This window comes from Ictidomys tridecemlineatus, chromosome 16 (assembly GCF_052094955.1).
Source record: "Ictidomys tridecemlineatus isolate mIctTri1 chromosome 16, mIctTri1.hap1, whole genome shotgun sequence".
NCBI classification, from domain to species: domain Eukaryota; kingdom Metazoa; phylum Chordata; class Mammalia; order Rodentia; family Sciuridae; genus Ictidomys; species Ictidomys tridecemlineatus.
The window spans coordinates 16,015,884-16,042,572 of record NC_135492.1 but is presented as its reverse complement, the minus strand read 5'-3'; the positions used below and the strand labels follow the sequence as shown (position 1 = coordinate 16,042,572).

General features: G+C 34.8%; 1 protein-coding gene across 1 annotated transcript in view; it reads right to left on the bottom strand.

Annotated features, from left to right (window-relative positions):
• The window catches only part of LOC144371340 (uncharacterized), an 813,068-nt gene that overhangs the window by 19,909 nt on the left and 766,470 nt on the right, over positions 1 to 26,689 (bottom strand). Inside the window, 1 exon segment of the mRNA XM_078033706.1 lies at positions 17,818 to 19,000. Coding sequence (XP_077889832.1) covers positions 17,818 to 19,000 — 1,183 coding nt within the window.

The window sequence follows — 26,689 nt, the reverse complement described above, 5'->3', positions numbered from 1 at the left end:
ATTAGAAGCATCAGATGAGCTCAGAACAGTAATAAAATTTAGTATCATCAGTTATTAATGTGCATAAGAAAATAAGTAGCAAACATAAAATTAAAGACAGTTCTAATGACTATAATATCAAAAGCAAAATACTTGGGAATTTTTCAAGAAATGTGAACACTTGAACATTTAACATGGCTTCTTTTTAGAAAATATAACATTATCCCTAAGCCACCTTCTTTTTTGTGGGACCTTAACTCATAGAAAAAAAGATAGGAATTCAAAACTTTTCCCTGTGATCCTGAGGACAAAAGTTAGGTATAGTCTACCAGTGAACTCTATCATCATCCCATTCTTATTTTTCTTTGAGACATGGTCCTGCCAAGTTAGTGAGGCTAGACTCCAAGTTGTGACCCTCAAGGCTCGACTTCCAGAGCAGCTCGAGTTACATGCCTGTGCCATCACAACCCTGGTAGGGATTAGTCTTTTTTGTTTTCTTTAGTTGTAGTGGACTCAGTAACTTATTTTATATATTTATTTTTATATGATGCTGAGGATTGAACCCAGTGCCTCACATGTGCTAGGCAAGTGTTCTAACCCTGAGCCCCATCCCCAGGGATTAAATTCTTGACTTTCATATTACAGGTTGGCTCAGGATAATATCTAGGTTTGCAAACGTGAATAATTTCCCCATTTTGTGAGTAGAAGGTAGAGGCCACAATGAGAGAAAATGTCTATCCTTATCCTTGGAAGAGGAACATCAACTGTGGATTCACCTGCAACTTAGTATTTGAGGATTTCCCAGATTTTAAAAATATAAGCAAAAGAGACATGAGGTAAAGGCTGTGAGAAAGGGGGACTAGGTATTTCAAATTGTGAGGCATCAGACTGAGAAATACAATGCTAATGTAGCTGGGTATAAAGAATAGGGTCTCTCACATTTAACTGTAGGATCACAGAAGATATATAAGAAAACAAACCATTTAGTGGGTACATTTTAAAAAGATGATCATGGGTAGGACTTAGTCAGAAGTAATCATTATCACACCCCACTCACACGCCCACACACATTACTTCCCTTTTACCTTTTCCCCACTTGAGCAGTCAACATCCACTCCTCAAGGTACATCCTTGCATGAAGAGAAATGACTGAGCCACAGTACCCTGGAAATCTCAATGGGCACATCTTTGCCTAGATTATGGCAGAAACTAGCAAAGGAATGACAGAGTTCAGGAACATCTCTTTCTCTTTTCTCTCACAAACAAATAACTAGAGATTTCAATTATTAATTGATGGATGAAGTGAACTTGAGAGTATTGGGCCAAATATTTGCAACACTGAAAATATAAATGTTCAGCAGCCTAATGTTTTATTTTTTTTGTTTGTTTTTGTTTTTAATGCTGTGGGTTGAGCCCAGGGGCACTCAACCTCTCAGCAACATTCCTGATCTTTTTTGTAACTTAGTTAGAGACAGGGTTTCACTGAATTGCTTAGTCCTTTCCTAAGTTGTTGAGGCTGGCTTTGTAGCAGCCTCCAGAGACACTGGGATTACAGTCATGCACCACCACACCTGGCTAAGTTTTTATTTCATTATTTGCACAAGAGCAGTTTTTCATGTAATATAACCTACTGAATGCTCTCAAAATATTGCACTTTGTGAAAAATTCAAAGAGATAGCTTATTAACTTTATATTAACAAACTTAAGAATATGTTTTTCTTATGCCTTGGCTTCTTTTCACTTGATAAAATCAGGTTAGGACATAGTTTCCTAGTTTCTTTATTCTCTTCTTTTTAGGGGGAGGTATACTAGGGATAGGTCCCAGTATCACTCAACCACAAAGCCACTTCCCCAGTCATGTTTATTTTTTTAAGAAACAGAGTCTCACTGAGTTGTATAGTTCCCTATTAATTTGCTGAGTCTGTCTTTGTACTCGTGGATTTCCTGCCTCAGCCTCCCAAGCCACTGGGATTGCAAGTATGTGCCCCCACTCACAGTTTCTTCATTCTTTTGTAGTTGTTGCTTTCGTTTGTTACCTAAATTCAAGTTGAATAACAATATGTTTAACAATACAGATATAGTGAAACGCCAGTGATGTAGGTAACCAATTGAACATATCCACCAGAAAGTACTTTATATATTCACCATGGTGTATTACTCAGCCATCAATACAAACTCCTCTAATGGTCAGCAAATTAGATGAAATTGGATGATGTCATGCAAAGTAAAGAAATACACAATAGTGTCACATCTCATATGTTAACTAATATAATATCATGTTCAAGTACAATAGTGATGAGTATGGCTGAGGAGTGTGTGGGGGGCATCAAGGGCTGAAGAGGGTGTTTGGATATTATGAATACATGTATATGCATATATATAAACATCACACTGAATCTTATTAGTATGTGCAATTGCTATGTGATGATAAAACCCACTATCGCTCATAATTATCCATTTTGCACTAAGAATATTATCTTGCTGTCTTTTGTAATTTCCAGTATATAATGCAATATTATTAATGATGCTCCCTGATAACAACCCGGCTCTCCCTACACATCCATTCTATTTTTTCCAGGCTCTGAAAATAGAGTATACAATGTATTTCTGTATCTGGATCATCTTACTTAGCCTAAAGTCTTCCAGCTTGTCTGTGTTATTGGAGAATATTCTTTTCTTTCTGGGGTTGCCTTACCAGTGACAGAGATCCACCATCATTTTCTTTTTCAGTTTTAAGACAGAACGTTACCAAACAACTAAGGTTGGCCTTCACATTTTGGCAACACTACCATATACAACATACTTATTTTAAAGTTGAGTAATAAGTGAAGTGTGGAGGCACATTTCTTTTGTCATGCTAGGGACTCGATAGGCTGAAAGAGGAGAATCATGATCTTGGAGCCAGCTTCACATCTTGGTGACATGCACTGCACCTTAAAAGACCTTGTCTCAAAATAATTTTTAAAAAATTGAAGAGGTTATATATGTATGTTGATACATTTTTGTGTAAACACAATGATAAATCTCTCTTTCTCTATTATCTGTAATATACTATAGGTTCTTCTTCCTGAGTTACTCTTTGGAAATTTAGGTTGTGGATAGTATGGCGGTTAACTTGGGAGGGTAGATATTCCTAAAGATGAATTTTATTTCCTTCAGTTGTTGACTTGGTTAATGTCAGCTGTCCATTTGAGTGGATTGAGGTACCCAGAGAATTGGTGTGGAAGATGTCTCCAGGTGTCTATGAGTGTGCTTCCAGAAGGCTGAGTCAGAAAGCATGGGGAATACCTGTAATGAACATATATATTGGTGATCAATAGGTTTGATTTTAAATAAGCAAAAGAAGCAGTAACTCACTTATGCTCCAAGCTTTTTGAAGTCCCCTTTGGGGACTTGCACCATTGGCTCTACCTGGATCTTTTTAAAATTGTTTATTTGTTTAAATTAGTTACTCATGACAGTAGAAAGCATTTATATACTTTGATATATCATACATAGATGAGATATAATTTCTCATTTTTCTGAGTATACATATTGTAGAATCACATGGCTCACACAGTCACATACGTACATAAAGCAATCATGTCTGTTTCATTCTTTCTTATCCCCACATCCCCTGCCTTTTCCTCTTTTCACTTTCCTCTATTCCCTTCCTTTCACTTTCCATTCCCATATTTCCAAGGAATTTTCATTCTACTTTCCAAATTGGCTGCACCAATTTGCAGTCCCACCAGCAATGTATGAGTGTACCTTTTCTCCACATCCTCACCAACACTTATTGTTGTTTCTTTTCATAATTTCTGCCATTCTGATGGAGTTAGATGAAATCTTAGAGTAGTTTTGATTTGCATTTCTTTGATTCCTAGAGATTCATATATTTATTGATTGTATATCCTCTCCTGAGAAGTATCTGTTCAGGTCCTTAGCCCACTTGTTTACCAGGTTATTTGTTTTTTCATCTACCAGGATCATTTAAGTCCTCTATCCTCGACCACAGTTGCTTCATTTGCTTCCTCATATTGTGAAGCTTCCAGCTTCTTGGATTGAGCTGTTACCAGTTTCCCAGTGTTGCCATCCTGTAGGCAAACATTTGGTGAGTATTCCTCTCATGATTATGTGAGTAAATATAATAATCTCCCTTCTGTATACACATGTACATTTTATGTGTATTCTATTTTTCTGAAGAATCCTAAATATACAGGCATATTCTCAACTTCTAGGTCATATTGCATCTCTAGTTATAATTTTTTAAAAAATCACTTATAGTTTTTTAATGTCTATTCAAATTTATATTCCTGGCAAGGATGTCGAAATGTTTCCTTTTCTGCATATCCACTGCAGTATGTGTTACCTACCAACATTTTGAGGATTGAGTCCACAAGCATGTGGTTATATCTCATTGTGATATAACCTGAAAGCATAAAAATTTTAGAAGAAAATGAGAAAATTTTTCTGCCATTGGTGTTGGCAATGGTTTTAGATAGAATATGCAGAGACTGGGCAAGGAAAAACAGCTGAGACTATATAAAGCTAAAAATGCTTCTATACAGCAAAGGAATCAATCAATGAAATGTAAAAGTAGACTGGGTTAAAGCAAACCATTTCTAGCCCCATGTCTGAAAAAGCTCAACATCCAAAATATAAGAAACTTACACAACTCACCAAAATTTAATATAAACCGCGTATAACCTAATTTAAATATGGTAAACTACTTGGATTCTGCCCTAAAAATTAAAAAAAAGTGTTTAAAGAAATATGAAAGTACTCAAGATCACATATTAGTCTACATAAACTGATAATTTAGCTTTTCTGCTTTATTTGTCTCACAGGATTATGGGTGCACACTCTCCATCTTTCACGGGCCATCTTGAGATCAATTAGCAAAATGCCAGGTTCTCATTTTCTCATATTAGTCTTCCTCATTATTCCATCTTTATTGCCAAGAAAATCTCGAATTGGAAAAACAACAAAATATAGATAAATTGCTAGATAATCATCAACTTTGAAAAGTACTTCAGAAATCAATAAATACATTAGTAGACCCAGATGTGAAGAAATATAAAATAGACCTACAAATCGACATTTAACTTTACAGCTGCTCATAATAATACTTGCAGTTATGCTGATATGGGAGCACATGCCACTAGTCTTCACTACCTCGAGGCCACAGCAGGAGGAGTATTTAGGCTAATGAATTTGAGGCCAACCTGGCGAAAACCCAGCTCTAAAAATTGACCCACCAAAAAACCAAACAATAATCACATTTTTAAAAAGTAGCCATCACGTGTGATTTTTATAAAACATGTAATAAGGATCAGTAACAATAATTCATAATCACGTCTAATTCTTTCTGTAAGGCCAGAAATACAAGCTAACACAGCATAAGAATGGAAATTGCAGACCATCTTTTTATAGATGTTGATGCAGACATTCAAAACCCCTAGAAAACTGAGAACAACAACAAAAAGAATGATTGGACTTCGTGACCAAGAGGGACATTGTCATATGGGAAGCTTCCAAAAATCATTTTGATAGAGCAAAGCTTTTGGCAAATCACTTACCAAATTACTGTAAAACTTGTGACCAATTATGACCAGAGGAAAATTCTTTTTCAATCCACTTAAAAGCAGCTATGATCTGATTTCATACTTAATGGTATGAACTGAAGTGTTTATCAATTTATTTTTAGAAAAAAAAGTATGCTTTTCTAACTTCTAAATATTGTTTGAGAATATTAAACTGGATTTTATACATCAAAAATCAAATAGCATATGCAGATGATACTATTATTTTTATGATGTTTCTAAGCAATATCCATGAACTAATGAAACATAAGAATTAGTTCAATAATGTCATGGGTTAAATGGTCAACATTAAATCATTTAAATTATATACAGTAGCAATGAGCAATGTTAAAATCGAGGCACAATCCATTCACAAATATAGGGAAAACTATCTAAATGAAAATATTAACAAAAGAATTATTCACTGCAAAGTCAAAAATTGAGGTGAAATTAAAATGCAAAAAAGATCATGGAAACAAAATGGGAAAACTGTTAATATTCAATAATTAAAAGTCTGATTTTGGGTTTTAAGGGTTTATAGGCTTCCTCCAGATTAACACGTGGGGTGGGGCCAGGCTTCCTTCTCCAATCTGATATGTATTCCATATATATGAGTTAAGTTATTGTGTTATTGAGCTCTATAGTTTCTTTATTCAACTTTTGTTTGGAAGATCTATCCAGTGGTGAGAGAGGTGTTTTAAAGTCACCCCAGATGACGTTGTGGTCAATTTGACTCTTGAACTTGAGACGAGTTTGTTTGAACATAGGTGCCCCATGGTTTGGGGCATATATATTTATGATTGTTATGTCTTGTTGACATATGGTTCTCTTGAGCAGTATGAGATGTTCTTCTTTATCTATTTTGATTGACTTTGGCTTGAAGTCTACTTTATTTAATATAAGTATGGAGACCTCTACTTGCTTACAAGGTTCATGTGAGGGGTATGTTTTTTCCCAATCTTTCACCTTCAGTCTGTCTTTTCCTGAGTCTCCTGGAGGCAGAATATGGATGAATTTTTTTTTAAATCCAGGCTAATAGACTATATCTTTTGATATATCTTTTGATTGGTGTGTTTAATCCAGTAACATTTAAGATTACTATTGAGAAATGGTTTGTATTTCCAGCCATCCTTGTTTATTTTTTTCTACTTGATGTGAAGTGTTAATTATTTTTTAATTTTTAATTGGTATCTACATATAGGATCCAGCATTTTAATTGAACATGTGTAGTGATCAAATCTGTGCAATTTCTACCTTCTAAAATATCATTTTGATGTTTGAAACCTGTGAACTCTTTTTAGAATGTCCACAGTCTAATAATTACTTGTCCAATTCAAACTATGGGCTATAAACCCCTAAGAGTTACTTTTCCCTCTTAACGGCTTTTTGGCACTCCTTGCCATCTGTCTCTTAAAACAGATATAAAAAGCTTTTCTAGTTTGTGGTTCTTTGTGATCAACTTTTTCAGCTTCAACATATGAGTGCAAACATACAGGATTTGTGAAATTTTAAAAATCACTAGATAAAGACAGGCTCCCATGGAAAATCCAGAAAAAAAGAATATAAATTTAAAAATTGTAGACTATAATCCCAGTGCATTTGGAGGCTACGACAGGAGGATGGTGAGTTCAAATCCAGCAACAGCAAGATCCTGAGAAACTTAGTGATTTGCTGTCTCTAAATAAAATACAAAATAGGAGTGGAGATGTGGCTCACTGGTTTAGTGCCCATGAATTTAATCACTGGTACCCCCCTCCCAAATATATTAGGGTTCATGTTTAATCACTAGGCCTTAGTTATTTTTGGGTGAGATCTATATAAAAATGGCATATGCCAATTCTTATGATTTTTTTATGTAAGTCAAATATTAATTATTTTATAGTATAAGCTTAAATTGATCTATATTAGCATTTAAAAATAACTTAAAGATGCTTTTAGGTGAGGCTGAATGCCTGCAATCCCATCGGCTAAGGAGTCAGAGGATTACAAGGCCAAAGCTCAGTAACTTAGCAATATTTTCTCCCAATATAAAAAAAATCGCTGGTGAGATAGTTTAATGACTAAATGCCCTGGATTAAATCTGTGGTACAAAGGAAAGGAGGAAGGTTTTAAAATTGCCTTGTCTCAGCAACAAAAACAAATGTGAAATTTAAAACCAAAAAATGCATTCTATCACTTTTCTGTGACACACAGAATCTGCTTTAATTCATTTTAAACATTTGAATCTTACACAATCTAAGTTTTCTAACACTCAATAAATGACATGTTTTAGTCATGGGTGTTTCCAAGCCATTAGATGAATTTAAGATCAGTGTAGCTGAGGAAAATGCAGTCATACACACTGGAGTGTGCAGGTGCCATGAATTTGCAGTAATAGTCAAGAACTCATGGATGGGTTGTTTATTGCCTTGAAACTGTTGGAAAATTGTTTTCTGATGATCAAATTCTATACTAATATTGGGAAAAACTTAGAGCCTTTCCTGATAGTATGCTTCAAAGAAAGGGACACAATTTCATGCAATAATAAGGAAAACTAATCTTCATACAGGTAGTGGCTAGGAGAAAGCACAGTCTGGTCATTCTGCTAGCTCCAGTTTTGAACCACAATCACCACTAAATGATGTGCATCAAGTATGATTAAAATTGTGTAAATTTACCATGGTAGTGTTGTGAAGAAATATCTATAGTAATGTCCCTGCTGAGGCTCCATTGTTGTTAGGAAGCATCCTGGAGAATGGGAATGATTCATAGATGACTGAAGTCCTGAGATATGTACCTTCCCAGCTTTGCACATTATGCCTGGCACAACATAGTTTAGAATATCATGAGACATAACACAAACTCTCTGACATCAAGGAGGTAATCTGAGAAACACCCCTAAAACAAAGGTCTACAGAGTGATACTTCCAGCTTGGTCCATGGTTGCCCTATTGTACTGGGCACTAATGTTCTTTATGAACTGGAGAAATCAAGCTGCCCCCTAGAGTGGGCATTCTGTTTGGAAGAATATGCAAATCACAGGGAATCTAACACAGATTTCTGAAATAGGTTACATTTGAAAAATTCACATATGGTAAGAAGAAGGAAAGGCCAAGTGAGAAGATGAGAAAAAACAGATCACACATGAAAAAAATTTTCAAAAGAAAAATCACAAGTTTTGTTTGTTAGAGCTTATAGTAAAGACTCCCTCTAGTATCTGGATCCAGGAAGGAGTCATTTTAGATATCGTGCTGTCACTAAAGACAGGGGAGGCTGTGTGATACATGCACCATCATCTGTGTTGCAACCATCTAGTGAGGACTGCTCAGGCAGTGGACACGAGCTGGTGGTCAGGACAGAAGTAGAGAGAATTACAGGAGAAGGACACCCCGCTGCAAGTCAGGGTTATTTGGACCATCTGGGTGGGCACATTCCAGGGTGAAAGTGAAAGGAAGAAACATCTCTTTTCCCATATGCAATCTGAGCACCATCCTGTTCATAACAGGAGAGGAAATCGGATCTGTCACCCCTAACAACACATGTGCAGACTTACAGCTTGGGGTTGTCTTCATCACCCAGCTCAGCTTCACCACTACTGCCAACCCTCCCCATGTCCTCTTGGTATTCACTAATAGACAAAAGGGAGGTGGAGAATTGAGACTGGTCTTGCTTCAAGCAAGTGGGTTGGGACTGATGTCAGCCTATGCAGAAACCTCTTACATGTGGCTCTTTGTGTGCTGGGAATCTATGAAGAGCACTAGCGAGAAATGACTAACACCTTAAAGAGGGCGACACCATCACCTAGCCACTCTGTTGCAAAACACACCCTCCAGTAACACTACGAGCAAACACTAGGCAAGACTTGACTGAATGAATGGCAGCTCTTTGTGAGAAGTAGATATGAGAACCATGGGTTGCTTTTATGAATTGTCAGGGTTTTAAAATACAGCTCAGGGTTCACACTTACATCTATACTATTTATATTACTATTATTTTAAATTTCTCCTGAGAAAAGCCACTAGAAGAGAAATTGTTCTTTAAAGTCAAGAAAGAAGAAGCCCCAGAGGTGCTTCTCTGTGGGGACAAGTGCATGGAGTACTGCATACAGGGCATAGTTTAAGGGTGTCTGCATGGCAGGCCACTGCCCATGCTAAAAGTGTGAGTGGCAAACTGCTTACCCAATCAGCACAGCTCTGGGCAGAAGTCCATGTGTTGCAGTCCCACTCTTTAATTGTTCACTGCAAGGACAGTTAGCAGACATTGCATTGGTGGCTGTCTATATTTTGCTTAGACACTGCCTGAGTACATATACATGGTAACTGCACAATAAAATCAGGCCTGCTTCCTGCTTGGTCTCTGGAGGTCTTGATTAGAGACTCCATAGCCACACCCTCTTCTACTCTGTTCTGTGGACATCCTCAGGGTTGAGAGAGACCAAGCACTTCTCTGCAGACCCCAAGATCCCATTACTGGGAAACAAACATGATCCTGCAGGAGGGTTTATTTTTTCTGACTGATATTGCGATGGAAGAGTAAAGATCTGCTTTCATCTTTCCTGCTTTATCTTGTTCTGTGGGTCTTAGGGTCACATTTATAAGTGCATGCAAATGACATAAAAAATTGAGTTTTGAAAAAAAATCTGAAAGTGACCAGGGCAGGATGGATTTCAAGTGTCCTAAATGTTCCCCTAAGCAAAATTGAATTTACACATTTCCATTATTAGATATTACAAAAGGATTTTAGTGATTAAAACCGGATGGACTAATACATAAAAATATTCTTCCATATTCTTGTTAATTATATTTACAAGCCTATAATTTGGCACCATGAATTGGAACTTACCAGCACAGTTATTTGATTTTCTAAAATATTTAATGTACTTCCTCCTGATCATAGTCTCTTATTTGACACTTACCAACTGAAAATTCTTAACCATGTGAGATTCCATTCTATAAAATGAGGTTTGAACGTAGAACCTCATTTCCCTCTAAAGATATCAAAATGTACAATTACTCAAACCATAATTGTTCTATGAGTTATGAAGATGACCAAAGCAAGATTATCAATCAAAATATTAAAACTTATTAATTCCATGGTAATAAGTATAAAATTAGTAGTGTTTAAAATCTCTACATGACATACCATATATAAGTTATGTCCCATGAAGTTATTAAATTGAAAAATAAAGAAGTAAAACTGACATTCCCTATAAGAAAAATTGACTCATTTTAGCAGGATCTCAAAGAAACAAACATCTTTAGAAGACAATATCCTCATTACACCACACAGAACATGGTCCTCTTGAATCCAAAAGTTCTAACAAGCCCAGAGGACCATGTTCTATATGGTGCAATGAGGATATTGTCTTCTGAAGATGTTTGCTTCTTTAAAAAGCAAAGAGCTACTGGAAAAGCTCACTAGTAGATTAAATTTCCTCCACCAATGCCCTTTTTAGAATCCACACTAACTCTGCTTCTGATGACACAGAGGTACTTTATCTCCTGAAAAAGCTGAGCAGAGCACAAACACTTGTAAGTTTTATGGAAAGGATGTGTTTAAGTTCTGTCTCTGCAGATTTGTAATATTAATGTCCGTAGAAAGGCAAGAAGTTCCCACTGGAGAACACAGAACTGTGGCTGCCCCAGTGAGACATGTCATCTCTCTTAATTTTATTGTCTTCTCTGATGGATAACAGCAATCCAAGAGATCTGGACTTCAAACCCTTAAAGTTTCCTGGACACATCTGGAAAATGATCTTGACTGAGATAATTTTCTCATTTTGATAAGAAAACTTAAATTACTCTAATTCTGGTCCTAATCAAATTAGTCCAAACCCGTCCCACAACCTATAATGCCTCTACTTTGATGTAAGGGACTCCTGGCACCCCCATAATTTCCCTAAGCCCTGAAATGTGTGATGGGCCTCTCTGTTCCTAGTTTGCACATGGAGCACACCTTCTTGGGGGTAGTGATGGTTTGGTAAGTCATCTTTAGAAAGTGACAGTCCCGTGGCTCAGGCTCTAAGTGAAATAATAAAATTAAGAAAAGAAGAGGAAGAGCTATAGGTCACATGTTGTAGAAATCACAGGCAGATGGAAGCTAGTCAGAGTTGAGGCAGAGTCCGAGCTGGAGTCCACTCTAAGAAACCTACATGATCAACTCCACCTTCTCTGAGAGAAAACCATGTAAAAAGTAGGTTTAGTTTCCTGGGTACTGTATATAAATATACATAAAAGCATTAAAGCGCTATATTAAAAAAGGATCCACATTATCTGGAGTCAAAATAAAGGACAGTCATTTCAAGCAGACCCACTTATGTTCCAGTTGTAGAAATCAGAAGATAGTTCTTGAACACTGCCATTATCAACATGTGAAGGGTTAGTACAAGCATGATAATGAATGAAACATTTGTTTTTTTCTAGAGATAGCTGGAAACGTGGACTAAATGGAAATATATATAATGAAAACTTATATCCACAGACAGAAATTCCACATAGATAGAATGAGGGAGATTGGAAAACTGAAAAAGAAAGTCATAATAATTGCCAAAGCATGAGTCTTTCAAAGCCACATGAGAGGGAAACATAAAACAGGAAAAGGGTACAAGTCGTTGAACAAGCATTTCAGCATATGAACACTTAGAAAAAGACACATCAAGGGTGGAGGAAAAGAATAACCTCATGCAGCCCCTATCCTGGACCAACCACATAAAAGTTTTGTGCATTTGGTGAATTGGGCTCTGCCTTACTCCCTGGCATAGCCCATTAATCACCAATGTGCCACCTGGAATACTGTCCCTCATATACAATCACTTCCTTGGAGGCTTCTGAATGAGCCATGGCAGAGTGTTGGCCAGTATTCCCAACTTTGTGGAGCCAAGAAGAGCTCATTGGAGAGGTGGAGAATTGCAGACCACACCTTTGTTGTAATGTGGACATGCTGAATAATTAGGTGTTGTTGAGTCCAATCTCTTCATAGCCCTGATTTTTTATAGAATGGAAAATAATTTCATCTCTAATTGTGAGGATTAGGACACAATATACTGAACAAGTGGGTTCCAATCAGTTCAAGAAGGCTCTCTGGGAAGCTGGGCATGGTGGTATTTGCCTGTAATCTCAGCAGCTTGGAAGGCTGAGGAAGGAGGATCATGAGTTCAGAGCCAGCCTCAGTGAAAAAAATTTACTAAGCAGATCAGTGAGATCCTGTTTCTACATAAAATAAGAATAGGGATGTGGCTCAGGGGTTGAGTGCCCTCGAGTTCAACCTTTGTCATCGTACCATTCCCAAAAAAGAAGAATGTCTGGGGAGTGAGTCTTATGCTTTGGATTTATAAGAGCTTTCATGGAGGTTCGAAAGTGTAGAACTAGTATAGAATAAGTGGTATGGGCCACACTCTGGGTTGGATGTGCATGCATTTGAATCCAGGCTTTTATATATATTTATATATATTATAGATTTGATGTTGATCTACTGATGGGATATTTCCTACACAAGGCATGGATGTGCTTTATTTAAAGTCTGAAATAATAGATTTATATTTTAAACCATCTGCAGCTACATATTGAAAAATAACAGTCATCAGAAAATCATGCATGTGAAGCTAGATCATTTCATGTCTCTATAGAACATGTAGATCTATAAGGCAAGATAGTAAGAGAAACAATAAAACAAAAACATTCATGAACTTGGGATACCATTTAAAAATCTAAGGTGAATGTTGGTCTACAATCTGACTTCCATAACAAGACCCCTATAGCACAAATATTAAAAATCAAGAATAAATAAAGGAGATAGATTCAAACTAAAGAAGCTGCTTCTCAGCAAATGAAACAATTATGTAAAGAAAGAAACTACAGATTTTATAAAAATCTTTACCACACGTAATTCTGAAAAAGCACTAATGTCTAGGGTATATAAAAAACTCAAAATTAACACAAACAACAACAAAAATAACCAATTAACAAATGGACTCAGTTACTGAACAGACAACTTCACAGAAGAAATATAAGCCATTAGCAAATATATAAAAAAAACATTCCACCTATCTAGCAAGTAGGAAAATGTAAATCAAAATTACTTTAAGATTTTATCTCACTTCAGTCAGAATGGCAATCATTGATAATACAGGCAACAATAAATGTTGGTGAGGTTGTGGGTGAAAAGGAACACTCACACATTGCTCATGAGATTGACTCCAAATTGGTGCAACCACCATTGAAAGCAGTATGGAGACGCCTTGAAAATCCAGAATAGAACCATCATTTGACCCAGCTATCCCTCTCTTTGGACTATACCCAAAGGACTTAAAAGCAGCATACTAGAGAGAAACAGCTTCACCAATGTTTACAGCAGCACAATTCACAATAGATAAACCATAGAACCAACCTATGTTTTCTTCAACAGATGAATGGATCAATAAAATGTGATATATATATATAATTTCCCGCATCGATGGAATATTACTTAGCTTTAAAGAAGAATGAAACTATGCCATTTGGTGGTAAAAAGATAGAGTTGAAGAATATCATGCTAAGTGAAATAAGCCCCAGCCCCACCTCCCACCCCCCCGACACACAGAAACACAAAGGCCAATTGTTCTCTCCAATAAGTGTATGCTAATTCACAATGGGAGTGAGGAAAAATAGTTATTTAGATTAAGTAGAGATGATTGCAGGGAGGGGAGGGAATATGGGGATAGAAATGATAGTAGAATGAAACAGACATTACATATAATACATAATATATAGAGATGCACAAGCACTCAACAAGGGAGGGGGAGAGAATAGAAATTCAGTGGATTAGACAAAGTTGGATTGAAGAAAAGAAAAGGGAAATAGGAGTACAAATGACAGTAGAATGAATCAGACACAACTTTTTAATGTTTATATATAAATACACCTCAGGGAAGGTCCACACCATGTACACCTGAAGAAGGAAATGCTAACTAAAATGAGTTTTACTCCATGTATAATATGTCAAAATTTGCTCTACTAACATGTATACCTAAAAAGAGTAAGAAATTTTAAAAATGACAAGGGAAAATTTGTATACCGAGAAGATTTGTGAGTTAAAAACTCTTCAATGAATGGTAATGTCATTAAGGTTAAGTAAAAGTATAAAAGAGTACCTTGAGTCCCTACAAAACAACAATGTAAATAGAGTTGCCCAAGTCAGTCTGCGCAACTATCATTTATCACAAAATTTTTGGTTTACAATTTTTTTCTGTTTGTTTTACAAAGCAGCACAAGAACAATACTTACAAATTGAGTAGAGAGGAAACATTACAAAGCAGTGTTATGAATACTATGAATAGTGCTGTGGGCACTCAAAGAAAGCATTCTCAGTTTTCTCCCCCATGCAATAAAAAATCATGCAGTTGAAAGATACATTAGTTACTGATTAGATAACACATGCAAGTGTTTGTGACATTCAGTATGTGGGCAGCTGCTCAACTTCGCAGGTCAGATCCAATAGATAAGGAAGACACTCTCTTCACACAAGACAGTGTTTCCTTGAGTAATACTATGAAAGCAAGAGAGAAAGCAAAGTAACAGACACAGGCAACTGTATTGCCAGACTAGAAAACCCCAACACTGAACCTATGTACTGGGGAGTCCCAAAGAGCTTTTCAGGGTCCTGACTGGGAAGTGCTGGGCAGAGCATCCTCTCCACAGGTGAGAGTCTGAAGTCTTGTTCTAACTTGTATTGAAAGTGAGGTCGAATAAATACAAGTTAGAACAAAGAAAACTTCATTCCATCATCTTTCATGACCTGGTGATTCCCTGAAGAACATCAAGTCCTCCCAAGAGCAGGTCAGATCCTTGAGGAGCGAGTGATAGCCTTGAGATGACTAAATAAATTAGGATTCCAATGAGTGAGCCACCCACCCAGATGCAATGAGAAATCAGCATTCTTTATCTGTTTCATCAAGGACTTCAGACATTATTCAAACAAGAAAAGGGAAGATCTTTAGTATTTTCCTTAGACCTCTAGGACTGAATCTTCCCTCCTGGCCTTATAAAGAGTTTAAACTCTCATATGTAACATGAAGCCAGTTTTCTGCATAAAATAATGTGGAGATAAGCATGAAACCTAGAGATTTTCCCTTTGGAATAAAAAATGTTGTGAATATTATTCTCCTAGAACTTATCATTATATTTCAATAGTTATTTTCCCAAATAAAGTTAAATGAAATGTTGGTGGGTGGTGTTTTGTTGACCCAAATGTTCACATATAAAGAGAATATTGTGTTTTAACTTTTTGAACAGAACTTGTAGATGAGAGTCTAAGGTTTATTTCAATCAAAATTGTGTTTCTCTCTCTGTGGTGTCATGGGCTCTTGGAGCTATAAGATCTGAGGAGGGACATGGTTAGTTTATAGTATCTTATAATTACTGGGTTGCAGAGGGTTCTGGGAGACCATGACACATTGTATCTATCATATAATCCAATAAGTATAAGATACATTATATTCTAAATTATTAAATAGAACAAAAGGGTCTACAAAATCAAAATATATAATGAGATAAAAAATATGGGGACATAAATGCTTCTATAGTATGTCTTTTTCTTTTTACAGTCATCATTTTACATGTTTCTAGTTACACTTTTTTACTGGGTATGCAAAACTAAAGAAGTGGTCCCAAATTGTGATGTTTTTCCTACACTAGAGGTGAGTATAGTCACCTCAGTGATGAACGTCATATAATTTATGAGGAACTGCATGGTTTCTTCAGTCCAAGAGTGAGGATGGGCCTATGGACCATGTGGATTTCCCAGGAAACTTTAAGACTATTTCCCCCTTCAGCAACCCTGATTTATTGCCTGAATATGCACGTTGGCTTCTAGTCTCTTGGGTCTTTCTTTTCTCCATGATTGGGAGCTTGTATAACTCTCCGGAGTTGTAGATCCCTTAGGGAGTTCTGCTACTTTATAAGGTGAAATGTTAAACTCATAATTCAAACTAGGAATATCTGGGAATATTTTAGTATCCCTAGGTCCTTCCCATAACTCTCTTAATTTTCCCATAATTACAAAAAAGAGAGTATATAATTTACATGAATAATATTCTCCAAATAATACTTGATTATACATGAAATAATTAATGGAGATGTTATAGCATTATTTACCCAACAGAATGCTTTACTATTGCATCGATCTTTTAGAAAAGTGAATAGTGGGAGATGTGTGAACTAACAACATCATTAAATGCATGACAAGGTTAACATTAAGAAATTCACACTTTATTTAGCAACAAATTACATCAGTTATGAAATATAAGTAAAAACGCTCTGTAAAACTTGCATCATGGACCATGTTTTGACCCTAGGGATGTGAGAAACTTTGCAAGTTCAAAGTCAGTCTTCATAACTTAGTGAGGACCTATGCAACTTAGCAAACCCTATCTCTAAATAAAAAAAAAAAATCTGAGGATGTAGTTTACTGAGTAAGTGTTTCTAACTTTAAGGAGCTCTGAAAATTTTAAATTTCATATAAATCTTAAGAGACTTCTGAAATAATCAACTCTGAGTATTATTATTTCTCCAGTTGTGAAAAATGAAACTCTTTAGTAATTGTTGATTTATACTAAAATTATATCCTTTTAGGAATGCACAATTCTATACTTGTATTTCCTTATTTCTACAATATCAACTAAAGATGTTAAGAAAAATTTAAACAAATGTCCAAAGCGATTACCCATTTTCTACATTTAAATGATTTTTTCCCTCCTAAATCCCAAATACTTCAGGGGATGGGCTATAGATATGAAACTTACTACCATCTTTATATTTGTCAAGGTGTGTTTGTAAATATTTTGCTGTTATCTAAGGTACACACTTTGAACAGATGCTACTCCACATTTGCTACAGATATGAGGTCAGTAATTAAAAAATGTGGGAAATTTGAATACAGTCTTGGACACATTCTTTAGGTTTCTATATGCTATAAATCCTCCAGTGTTTTAAAAATGTTTGATCAATGGCCAAAAGCTTTGCAAAAAATTTTCCCCACCATCTCTCACTCGTATGAATTCTGAGGTGCTGAGTAGGATGTGAACAACTATTGGAGACTCTGTCACCTATTTTTTATTTATACGATTTCTGTGCTATCATATCTCTGGTGTGAAATAGTGTTGAATTACTGTGAAATAGGGTTGATTCATCCTTAAAGACATTGATGCAATGTTTTCATTGTAAAACTTCTCTTCAGTATAAAATATTTAATGTTTAGTAAGATGTGATCTTCAATATTAAAAGCTTTGCCATTCTTCACATTTATAGGACTTCTCTCTAATATGGGTTCTCTGATGTCGAGTAAGTGATGATTGTTGATTAAAATCTTTGCCACATTCTCTACATTTGTAGGGCTTCTCTCCAGTGTGGATTTGCTGGTGCTGAGTAAATGATGATTTTTGATTGAAACTCTTGCCACACAATTTACATTTGTAGGGCTTCTCTCCAGTATGAATCCTTTTGTGACGATAAAGATGTGAGATGCTATTAAAAGCTTTTTCACATTCTTTACATTTGTAGGGCTTTTCTCCAGTGTGAATTCTCTGGTGCTGAGTAAGTGGCCATCTTTCCCTAAAAGTTTTGCCACATTCTTCACATTTGTAGGGCCTCTCTCCAGTATGAATCCTTTTGTGACAATTAAGCTGTGAGATGGTATTAAAAACATTGCCACATTCTTTACATTTGTAGGGCTTCTCTCCAGTGTGGATTCGCTGGTGCTGAGTAAGTGATGATTTGTGACGGAAAATTTTGCCACACACTGTACACATGTAGGGCTTCTCGCCAGTGTGCATTCTCAGGTGCCGAATAAGATCTATTTTTTGATTAAAACTTTTGCCACATTCTTTACATTTGTAGGGCTTCTCTCCAGTGTGGATTCGCTGGTGCTTAGTAAGTGATGATTTTTCACTAAAACTCTTGCCACATACATTACATTTGTAGGGTTTCTCTCCAGTATGAATCCTGTTGTGGCAATCAAGATTTGAGTTTGTATTAAAACTCTTGCCACACACTTTACATTTGCAGGGCTTCTCTCCAGTATGAATCCTGTTGTGGCGATCAAGATTTGAGTTTCTATTAAAGCTCATGCCACACACTTTACATTTGTAGGGCTTCTCTCCAGTATGAATCCTGTTGTGGCAATCAAGATTTGAGTTTCTATTAAAACTCTTGCCACACACTTTACATTTGTAAGGCTTCTCTCCAGTATGAATCCTTTTGTGACAATTACGCTGTGAGATCCTATTAAAAGCTTTGCCACACTCTTTGCATTTGTAGGGCTTCTCTCCAGTGTGGATTCGCTGGTGCTGAGTAAGTGATGATTTTTCACTAAAACTCTTGCCACACACAATACATTTGTAGGGTTTCTCTCCAGTATGAATCCTGTTGTGGCAATCAAGATTTGAGTTTCTATTAAAGCTCATGCCACACACTTTACATTTGTAGGGCTTCTCTCCGGTATGAATTCTCTGGTAATTTTGAAGGCTTGGGTTTTTACTGAAACCTTGGCAAAATAGTTTACATATGTGGGGCATCATTCGAAGGTTTGTCCACTGGTGACAAATAAGATTTGAGCTTTTATTAGAAGTTTTGTCACATTCTTTGCATTTGCATGGCATGTCTTCTGTATGAACACTGTGATGTTGAGTAAAGTTCTTGAGTGCATTGCATTTTTCACATTGATAGTTTTTCTCTGTAGAATAAAATTTGGTGTTGAGTAAGGGTTGAAAAACTTTTTAAGGCTTTCCCACACTTTTTACATTTACAAGTCTCTCTTTCAGTCTAAATCCTCTGATACATAATAAGTTGTAACTTTTCACTAAAAGTTTTTTCACATTCTTTAAATTTGTAGAATTTATCACTATCATAGTATCTTCTGTGTTTAAATAATATATCAAAGCATTTGCTGTCTCAATATCTTCTATACTTATAGGACTCTCTTTCTCTATAAATTTTCTTGTATTAAGAAAGCTTTGCACTGTGGTTAAGAGCCCTTTCAGATATGTTACACTGCAGGTTTTTTCTTGGCTATGAATATTTTAATGAATAATAGTTTTTGATCACTAAAGTAAGACTTTCCTACATTTTTCATCTTGGTAAATTTCCTTTAGACAAAGACTAGGATTTCTCTATATACATAATTTTTATCACCAATATAAATATATTGGTCATTACTCAGGGTAGAGACATGGCTTTTTGTGTTACTTATAGCATTATCTATATAGCTCACTTTCCAGAAATCTGTATCAGAATTGTCATTGAGCAATAGTGGGGAAGTAAAAACTTTTCTACAATTCTTAATATTATCTATTTGGGCACAAGGAAAAATTCAACTTTTTTTCAGAAAAATGGACATTTTATAAAGAAACTCTCAAAAGAATCATTTTTAGAAATAACTTTTCTGTGCAAATGTTTGACTGGAATTTTAAATCAGTGCTACTTTTATAATTGGCCAAGTTGAAAACTGATGCATGGACTAGATTTCAAATTTTCCACATTGCCTTTCAGTTCAAAAATGGCTGTGGATTTATCCTTAAAGACATATAAATCTCCTCAAAATAAATGAAATACATTGAATTTTTTTTTCAGATATTAATTTTCTCTGGTGTCTTTTGACCATAAAATTTTTATCATAAATAGGGACTACTGATTGATTTTGTCTATTATAATACAATTTTTGAACTTTACTCTCAACTATATTTTCCCATTGTTTTCCTGGTTGTATATAGTCAAAGTCACACTTTCCATATCTTCCCTCTCTCTCTTTTATTCCCTGCTCTGGTGAAATTTGTCGAGGTTGATGAGAAGTCATGGCTGTAATAAATAAAAATAACAAACATGTTTCCTTACTGTACTGGGCTGAGTATATTTTGCAAACCTAAGAAATTACAGCAAAAAATATCATCAGCAGGGGAGTGGATTATTAAATCCAAGTTCATCAGTACTGTAGAAATATATAGATAAAATAAAAATACACACAGAAAATTATTTTGAATATTTTCCTAATCATCTTTGTGTTCACAGTATCAAAGATGAGTACATTATTATGGAGAATAATATAGTAGAGAAAAATACATTGTGTTACACAAAGATTTTTCTCTTTTAGAATATATTTTAAAAATCTACCAACTTTCTTCTGTTTTATTAAATTATAAAAACATAAAATATGTGAATATTTGGGAACTGTTCAAAAAGAGGTTCCTGCTTACCAACAGAAAAAAAAAAAACATGGCTAAATCGACTGTAAGCAAAGTTATGAATCACTCAAAGGGAATAGTCAATTATCATTTAAAATAAGTTTACTGAACTAAACCAACACAAAAAAACAGAATAAAAATTAGTCAAGAATGGTTAATAGTAATAATCAGAAAATGTATGTTGAAAGACTTTCTTTAGAAAACTCTGAAAGAGTCAGGGGTGGTTGTTCATAGCAACATAGGAGGTTGAGCTAGAGCATCAAAATTTGAAGGCCAAAGTAAAAAATGCAAAGTGCTAAATCGCCCTTTATTTCTCTTTCCAGTACTAATAAACACATCTCAGAAAATAAAAAATATGAAACATCCAAGCAGCTCAGTTTTCTCCAAGTTGTAAAAACTCAAAGTAGGTTTTAATCCAAGTTTAAAAACTCAGGATACTGAGAGCATCTAATAAAAAAAGATAAGTCACCTAGAAATGTGTAACCATATAATTGTGAAATCCTTAGTCGAATCTTCAAAACACAGGAAGGAATTCAAGTCTATCTATATTCAAGGGATGAAAGAATAAAATTATCAACCAAGACATTATATTCACAGCTACTACCTTTCAAAAGAGAAGGAAAATGAAGACTTTAAACATATAAAAATATACACACTATTCATCAACACTGGATCTGTTCTCCAAAATGTACTAAAGGTAATCCTTCATAATAAAATGTAAGTGCACATCATCATAAGTCATATAAAATTTTAAACATTTCTTGGCAAATTAATTCTATTTTATTGTAATGACAGGTCTCTGAACATGTAATTTTGCAATAGAATTTGAAAGAAAAAAGCATACCAGCAATACTGTTAATAGGCATATATACCTGTAACAAAAATATGATTTTAAAAGGACAAATAAATATCAGTTTTTTAATAAAGTGAAGTCAAGTTGATACTCATACAAAGTATGAGTACGAGATTCTTCATTATTAGATTTTTTTTGTTTGGCAAATGCAAGATTACAAAATTCTGATCAAAACAAAACTTGTATATCTGAATTAACTCTAAATATTGCAATTGTACATAGTCTACAGGATACTCTAAATCTAAGAACACACACATAATAAAAGCAAAGAGATATAATAATGACACATGCAAAAGTGATCGAATAAAACTTGGCCTGTCTAAATTATAATACACAAAACATAGTTTAAGACAGTTATAGGACATAGAAGGCATTTTAAATTAGAAATAACTTTGAAAAGAGGCAAAGAGAGAAAAGGACCCTATCCCTAGGTTTTGAATTAAGAGTGAATACATTCGCTACGTACTTCATACTTCCCAAAAACACAAAGAAAACACCCAGAGGGTTGAATTAAAACAAAGAATCACTGACATACTAAGAGACATAAATCCCCACTTACTGAAAAGGGAAATAGAGTGAAGCAAAATGGTAATCACAAAGCATAAGACTTTGAAAATATTTTGAAACTACTATAGACTTATAGAATTTCTGTTCTTAATGACAAGTGGGATATTATGCTGGCTAGATCAATTTTATATATTAAAACAAAGGTTAATAAATATTTAAGTGATAGTTATTTTGTAACCAACATGGAATAAATATTTGAAGTCAAAAGTGGTAGGGATTTTCAAAAATCCCTAAATATGTGTCAGTTGATTGAACACTCTTGGACATGCTGTTGTTCAAAATTGAAAGATTAAATTTAAAGATGTTTATACGACTTAAAGTTAACTAGAGGCTCCATGTAGTATTCGTCAACCTCCTATTGTTAAAAAAAAAATTTTGCAGAGAAATCTATCCTTTAAATTGTATAAATATCCTCCAAAATACAAATAAGACTATTTGCCTGCTAAAAAAAATATACTAAAAGTTAAAGCATTCAACTGTAAATGTAAACATGGAGTTAGGTAAACGGAGTTCTTAGTGAGTGTGGCAATAAGCCCTCACATCAATAGCAAATTGAAAACATTGCACACCAGTGTCGTTTGATTGTTATTCAACAGAGCCATCATAAGGGACACAAACCAAATATCCCTTGAGAAGAATGATGAGCAATATTGGAATATAGAAACTATAGAACTTTGAAGTCAAAAAATTTATTCTAATTATATATTTTACAAAATGTATGTATATTAGGTTAACTGATATGTCACAGAGAGAATACTGCAGAATTCTAGAACTTGAAAACATCTGTAAACTAAAGGAGCAGCTTTCTGAACAAAAGAGAATAGTTTTGTGATGAGATGACAAAAATGGGCCCTTGCTTTCTAGGCATTCTTTTTTTTTTTGAGATGAAAACTTTGTAGAGATCTATTAATAAAAATTTGAATTAATTTTACTGAAATGTATATTTAAAATTTTGGAAACAGTAAGTTGTATTTTCTGAATTTCATTACAATGAAAATTAAAAGATAAAGAGAATTGCAACATTTCTCAAAGCTATATTTCAAATAATGTGGTCTTTACTTTATAAATAAGAACAAGCTCATCCATATACAAAGGATGAGCATGCATGTAATCTCAGCTACTAGGAAGTCTGAGGCAAGTGAATTGCAAATTCAAGACATCCTCAATAACTTAGTGAGAACCTCTCTCCAAATATGAGTGAAAAGGAGCTTGGGGTGTAGTTCAGCATGAGAGTATCACTGCCATCAATCCCCATTACACTTATGCATAGAAAACTTCAATTTCTACATACATGGGCAGAATCAAAAGCCAATCAAGATAAAATACAAAAGTCATGGACGAAAGAGGCTTAAATTTATACAAGCAAAAGCACATATAATATTATTGGCAATACAAACATGAATCATACATATCTTAGTTTGTGAAGCAAATAACTGATATGAGGAGACCCAGTCCTTAACAGGGAACCTACTTTATATATTAAAAAAAAGAAAAAAAACAAGCAATTTGTAAGTATCTACCAATGTATTATTTTACAAATCCTAAACTCAAAAAAAACTTACACCATCTCTCAAAACAGCAGTCATTGTCCAACTTGACATTCATTCCATGGCAGATAATTTCACAGAAAATCCATTACACACATCAGAAAAAACACTGATAAGGAAATTTTAGTGAAAAAATGTACAAATAAGATTCGAGAAACTGACTTACGATAGTAATGTATTACAATGGGTAGACATAGAGGTCTCCAGAAATGTGCAAAACTTTCCTGCAAATAATAGAAGAAGGGCTGGAGTTGTAGAGTAGTGTTAGAGAGCTTGCCTAGCATGTGTGAGACCCTGGGTTCAATCCTCAGCACCATATATGGATAAATAGGAAATTCATTAATAACTAAAAATATTTTTAAAATTATGGAAGAGCTGTCAGATAATATTGACACTCACAAGGCAAGGGGAATGTTTTGTTGTTAATTTGAATGTATGAAGAAAAAGCAGGATACTACATAATTTTAAAGCACAAAACACAGGACAGGATTTTCTGATAACAAGAGAAAGAATTCAAAGCTTCTCAAAAATAATTTCTGCTGGATAATGTCTCAATGAACATTTTTGATTATAGGCTTCCTCCCCTACCTCAACTATGTCCTCTGCTATATGCGGGCCACAGGATTTGACATCACTGCATTCCTCTAAGTCAATTATACTTCAAGAGAAAGATATATATCTTGCCACCAAAAGAAAACATTAATGGTGAAAATAAACATTAACATTTTCTTGTCAGCACCAAGAACTACCCCATCTTCTTTATTGAAAGCATAAATCTGCAACACATTCTTGTGGAGAAGTTCCCAAAAGATATACCTCAAGGGAAGAAAATGAAATAATGATAATTAGGAATTTTGAAGGAAAGTTATGCTCACCCACAAAGACTAGGTTGCTGTAGTTCTCCAACATCACTTCTCTATATAAATTCTGCTGGGCAGGATCCAGGCATTCCCATTCCTCCTCAGAGAAATCAATAGCGACATCCCCGAATGTCAATGGCTCCTGAAAAAAAAATGTTAGAAAAATAGAACATGGATCAAACCACTATTCAGTTTTTAATTTGAATTAAGAGTTTGTAGAACTACTGTCATGTAGGAAAGTGACTTTAATTATGTAATAAGATACTTTCCATTATCCAATTCAGAGGAAAATACATGAGTCCAAATACAGTATATATATACCATATCAGAGTGATGTGAAGGATATATACCATAACACAAGCACTGAATAAAAGCCAAACTCCTAACTTTTGTGTCATCAGTGAATGTGAAATTTGGCAGAAATTCCAGATGCAAATCAGACTTGTCAAAGATATTCTCATAAGGTGATTGTGTACAAGGGAGAAAAAAGACTGGTTAAATAGCTTTTGAAAACAGTCTTGTTCCTATTCTCTCTGCTTTCTATCCATGAGATAGATTGAGATCCCCAATACAATTAGTTTCAAGTATCATCCATGAAACATTCCCAATGTGTAAAATATTCATAAAATATTAATGTTTGGAGACAGGTAAAATGACACTTCCACCTCGTGAAAAGACAAACTTGAAATATTTCAAGTTCTATAAGCAGTTCAACGAATGAATCAATTTGGTACAATAGAATGAACAATGGGTCACAGAAGACTTCAAGGAGGAGATTAAAAAATTCTTAGAGGTAAACAAGAACACAGACACAACATATCAAAAGCTCTTGGACACCATGAAAGCAGTACTAGAAGGAAACTTCGTTGCATGCAGTTCATTCCTTAAAAGAAGAAAAAGGCAATCATTAATCTCATACTTCATCTCAAAGCCCTAGAAGAAGAAATCAACAGCACAAGCAGTAGAAGGCAAGAAATAATTAAAATTAGAACTGAAGTTGAATTAAAAAAAAAATTAAACCTTGACAAAAAGTTGGTTCTCTGACAGACCCCTAGCTAGGCTACTTAAGAGAAGTAGAGAGAAAATTCAAATTACCAGCATACATGATGAAAAAGGCAGTATCCCAACAGACACCTCAGAAATAAAGAGGATATTTAGAAATTATCTTGAAAATGTATACCACAATTAAATAGAAGACATTGAAGGCATCAACAAATTTCTTATGTCACTTGATGTGCCCAGATTGAACCAGGAAGACATACACAATTTAAACAGACCAATATTAAATGATGAAATACAAGAGCCATCAGAAGCTTATCAACCAAGAAAAGCCCAGGCCCAGAAAGATACAATGCCGAGTTAAACAAGACCTTTAAAGAAGAAATTCAAAATACCAATATTCTTCAATTTATTTCAGAAAATGCAGAAAGAGGCAGCACTTCCAACCTCATTCAATGAGGCCAATATCACCCTGATTCCCAAACCAGGCAGGGACAAATGAAAGAAAGAAAACTTCAGGCCAATATCTTGAATGAACATAGATTCAAAAATTCTGAATAAAATTCTGCCAAATTAAACACAAAAACATATTAAAAAGGGCGTGCACGAAGATCAAGTGGGGTTTGTCCAGGAATATAGGGTTGGTTCAATATATAGAAATCAATAAAGGTAACTCATCACATCAATAGACTTAAAAATAAAAATCATATGATCATCTCAAGAGACACAGAAAAGCCATTTGACAAAATACAGCACCCTTTCATGTTTAAAATATTAGAAAAACTTAAGATAACAGGAACATACCTCAACATCATACTGGCTCTCCACATTAAGCCTAAGGCCAACATCATTCTAAAGGGAGAAAAACTGAAGGCATTCTCTCTAAAAACTGGAACAAGACAGGGGTGCTCTTTCTCACCATTTCTATTCAACATATTTCTTGAAACACTGGCCAGAGCAATTAGACAGATGTAAGAAATTAAAGGAATAACTACAGGAAAAGAACTTAAATTAGCACTATTTTCCGACAATACGATTCTATACCTAAAAGACCCCAAAAGCACCACCAGAAACTTCTAGAACTAAAAATGAATTCAGCAAAGCAGCAGGATATAAAATTAACACACATTTAA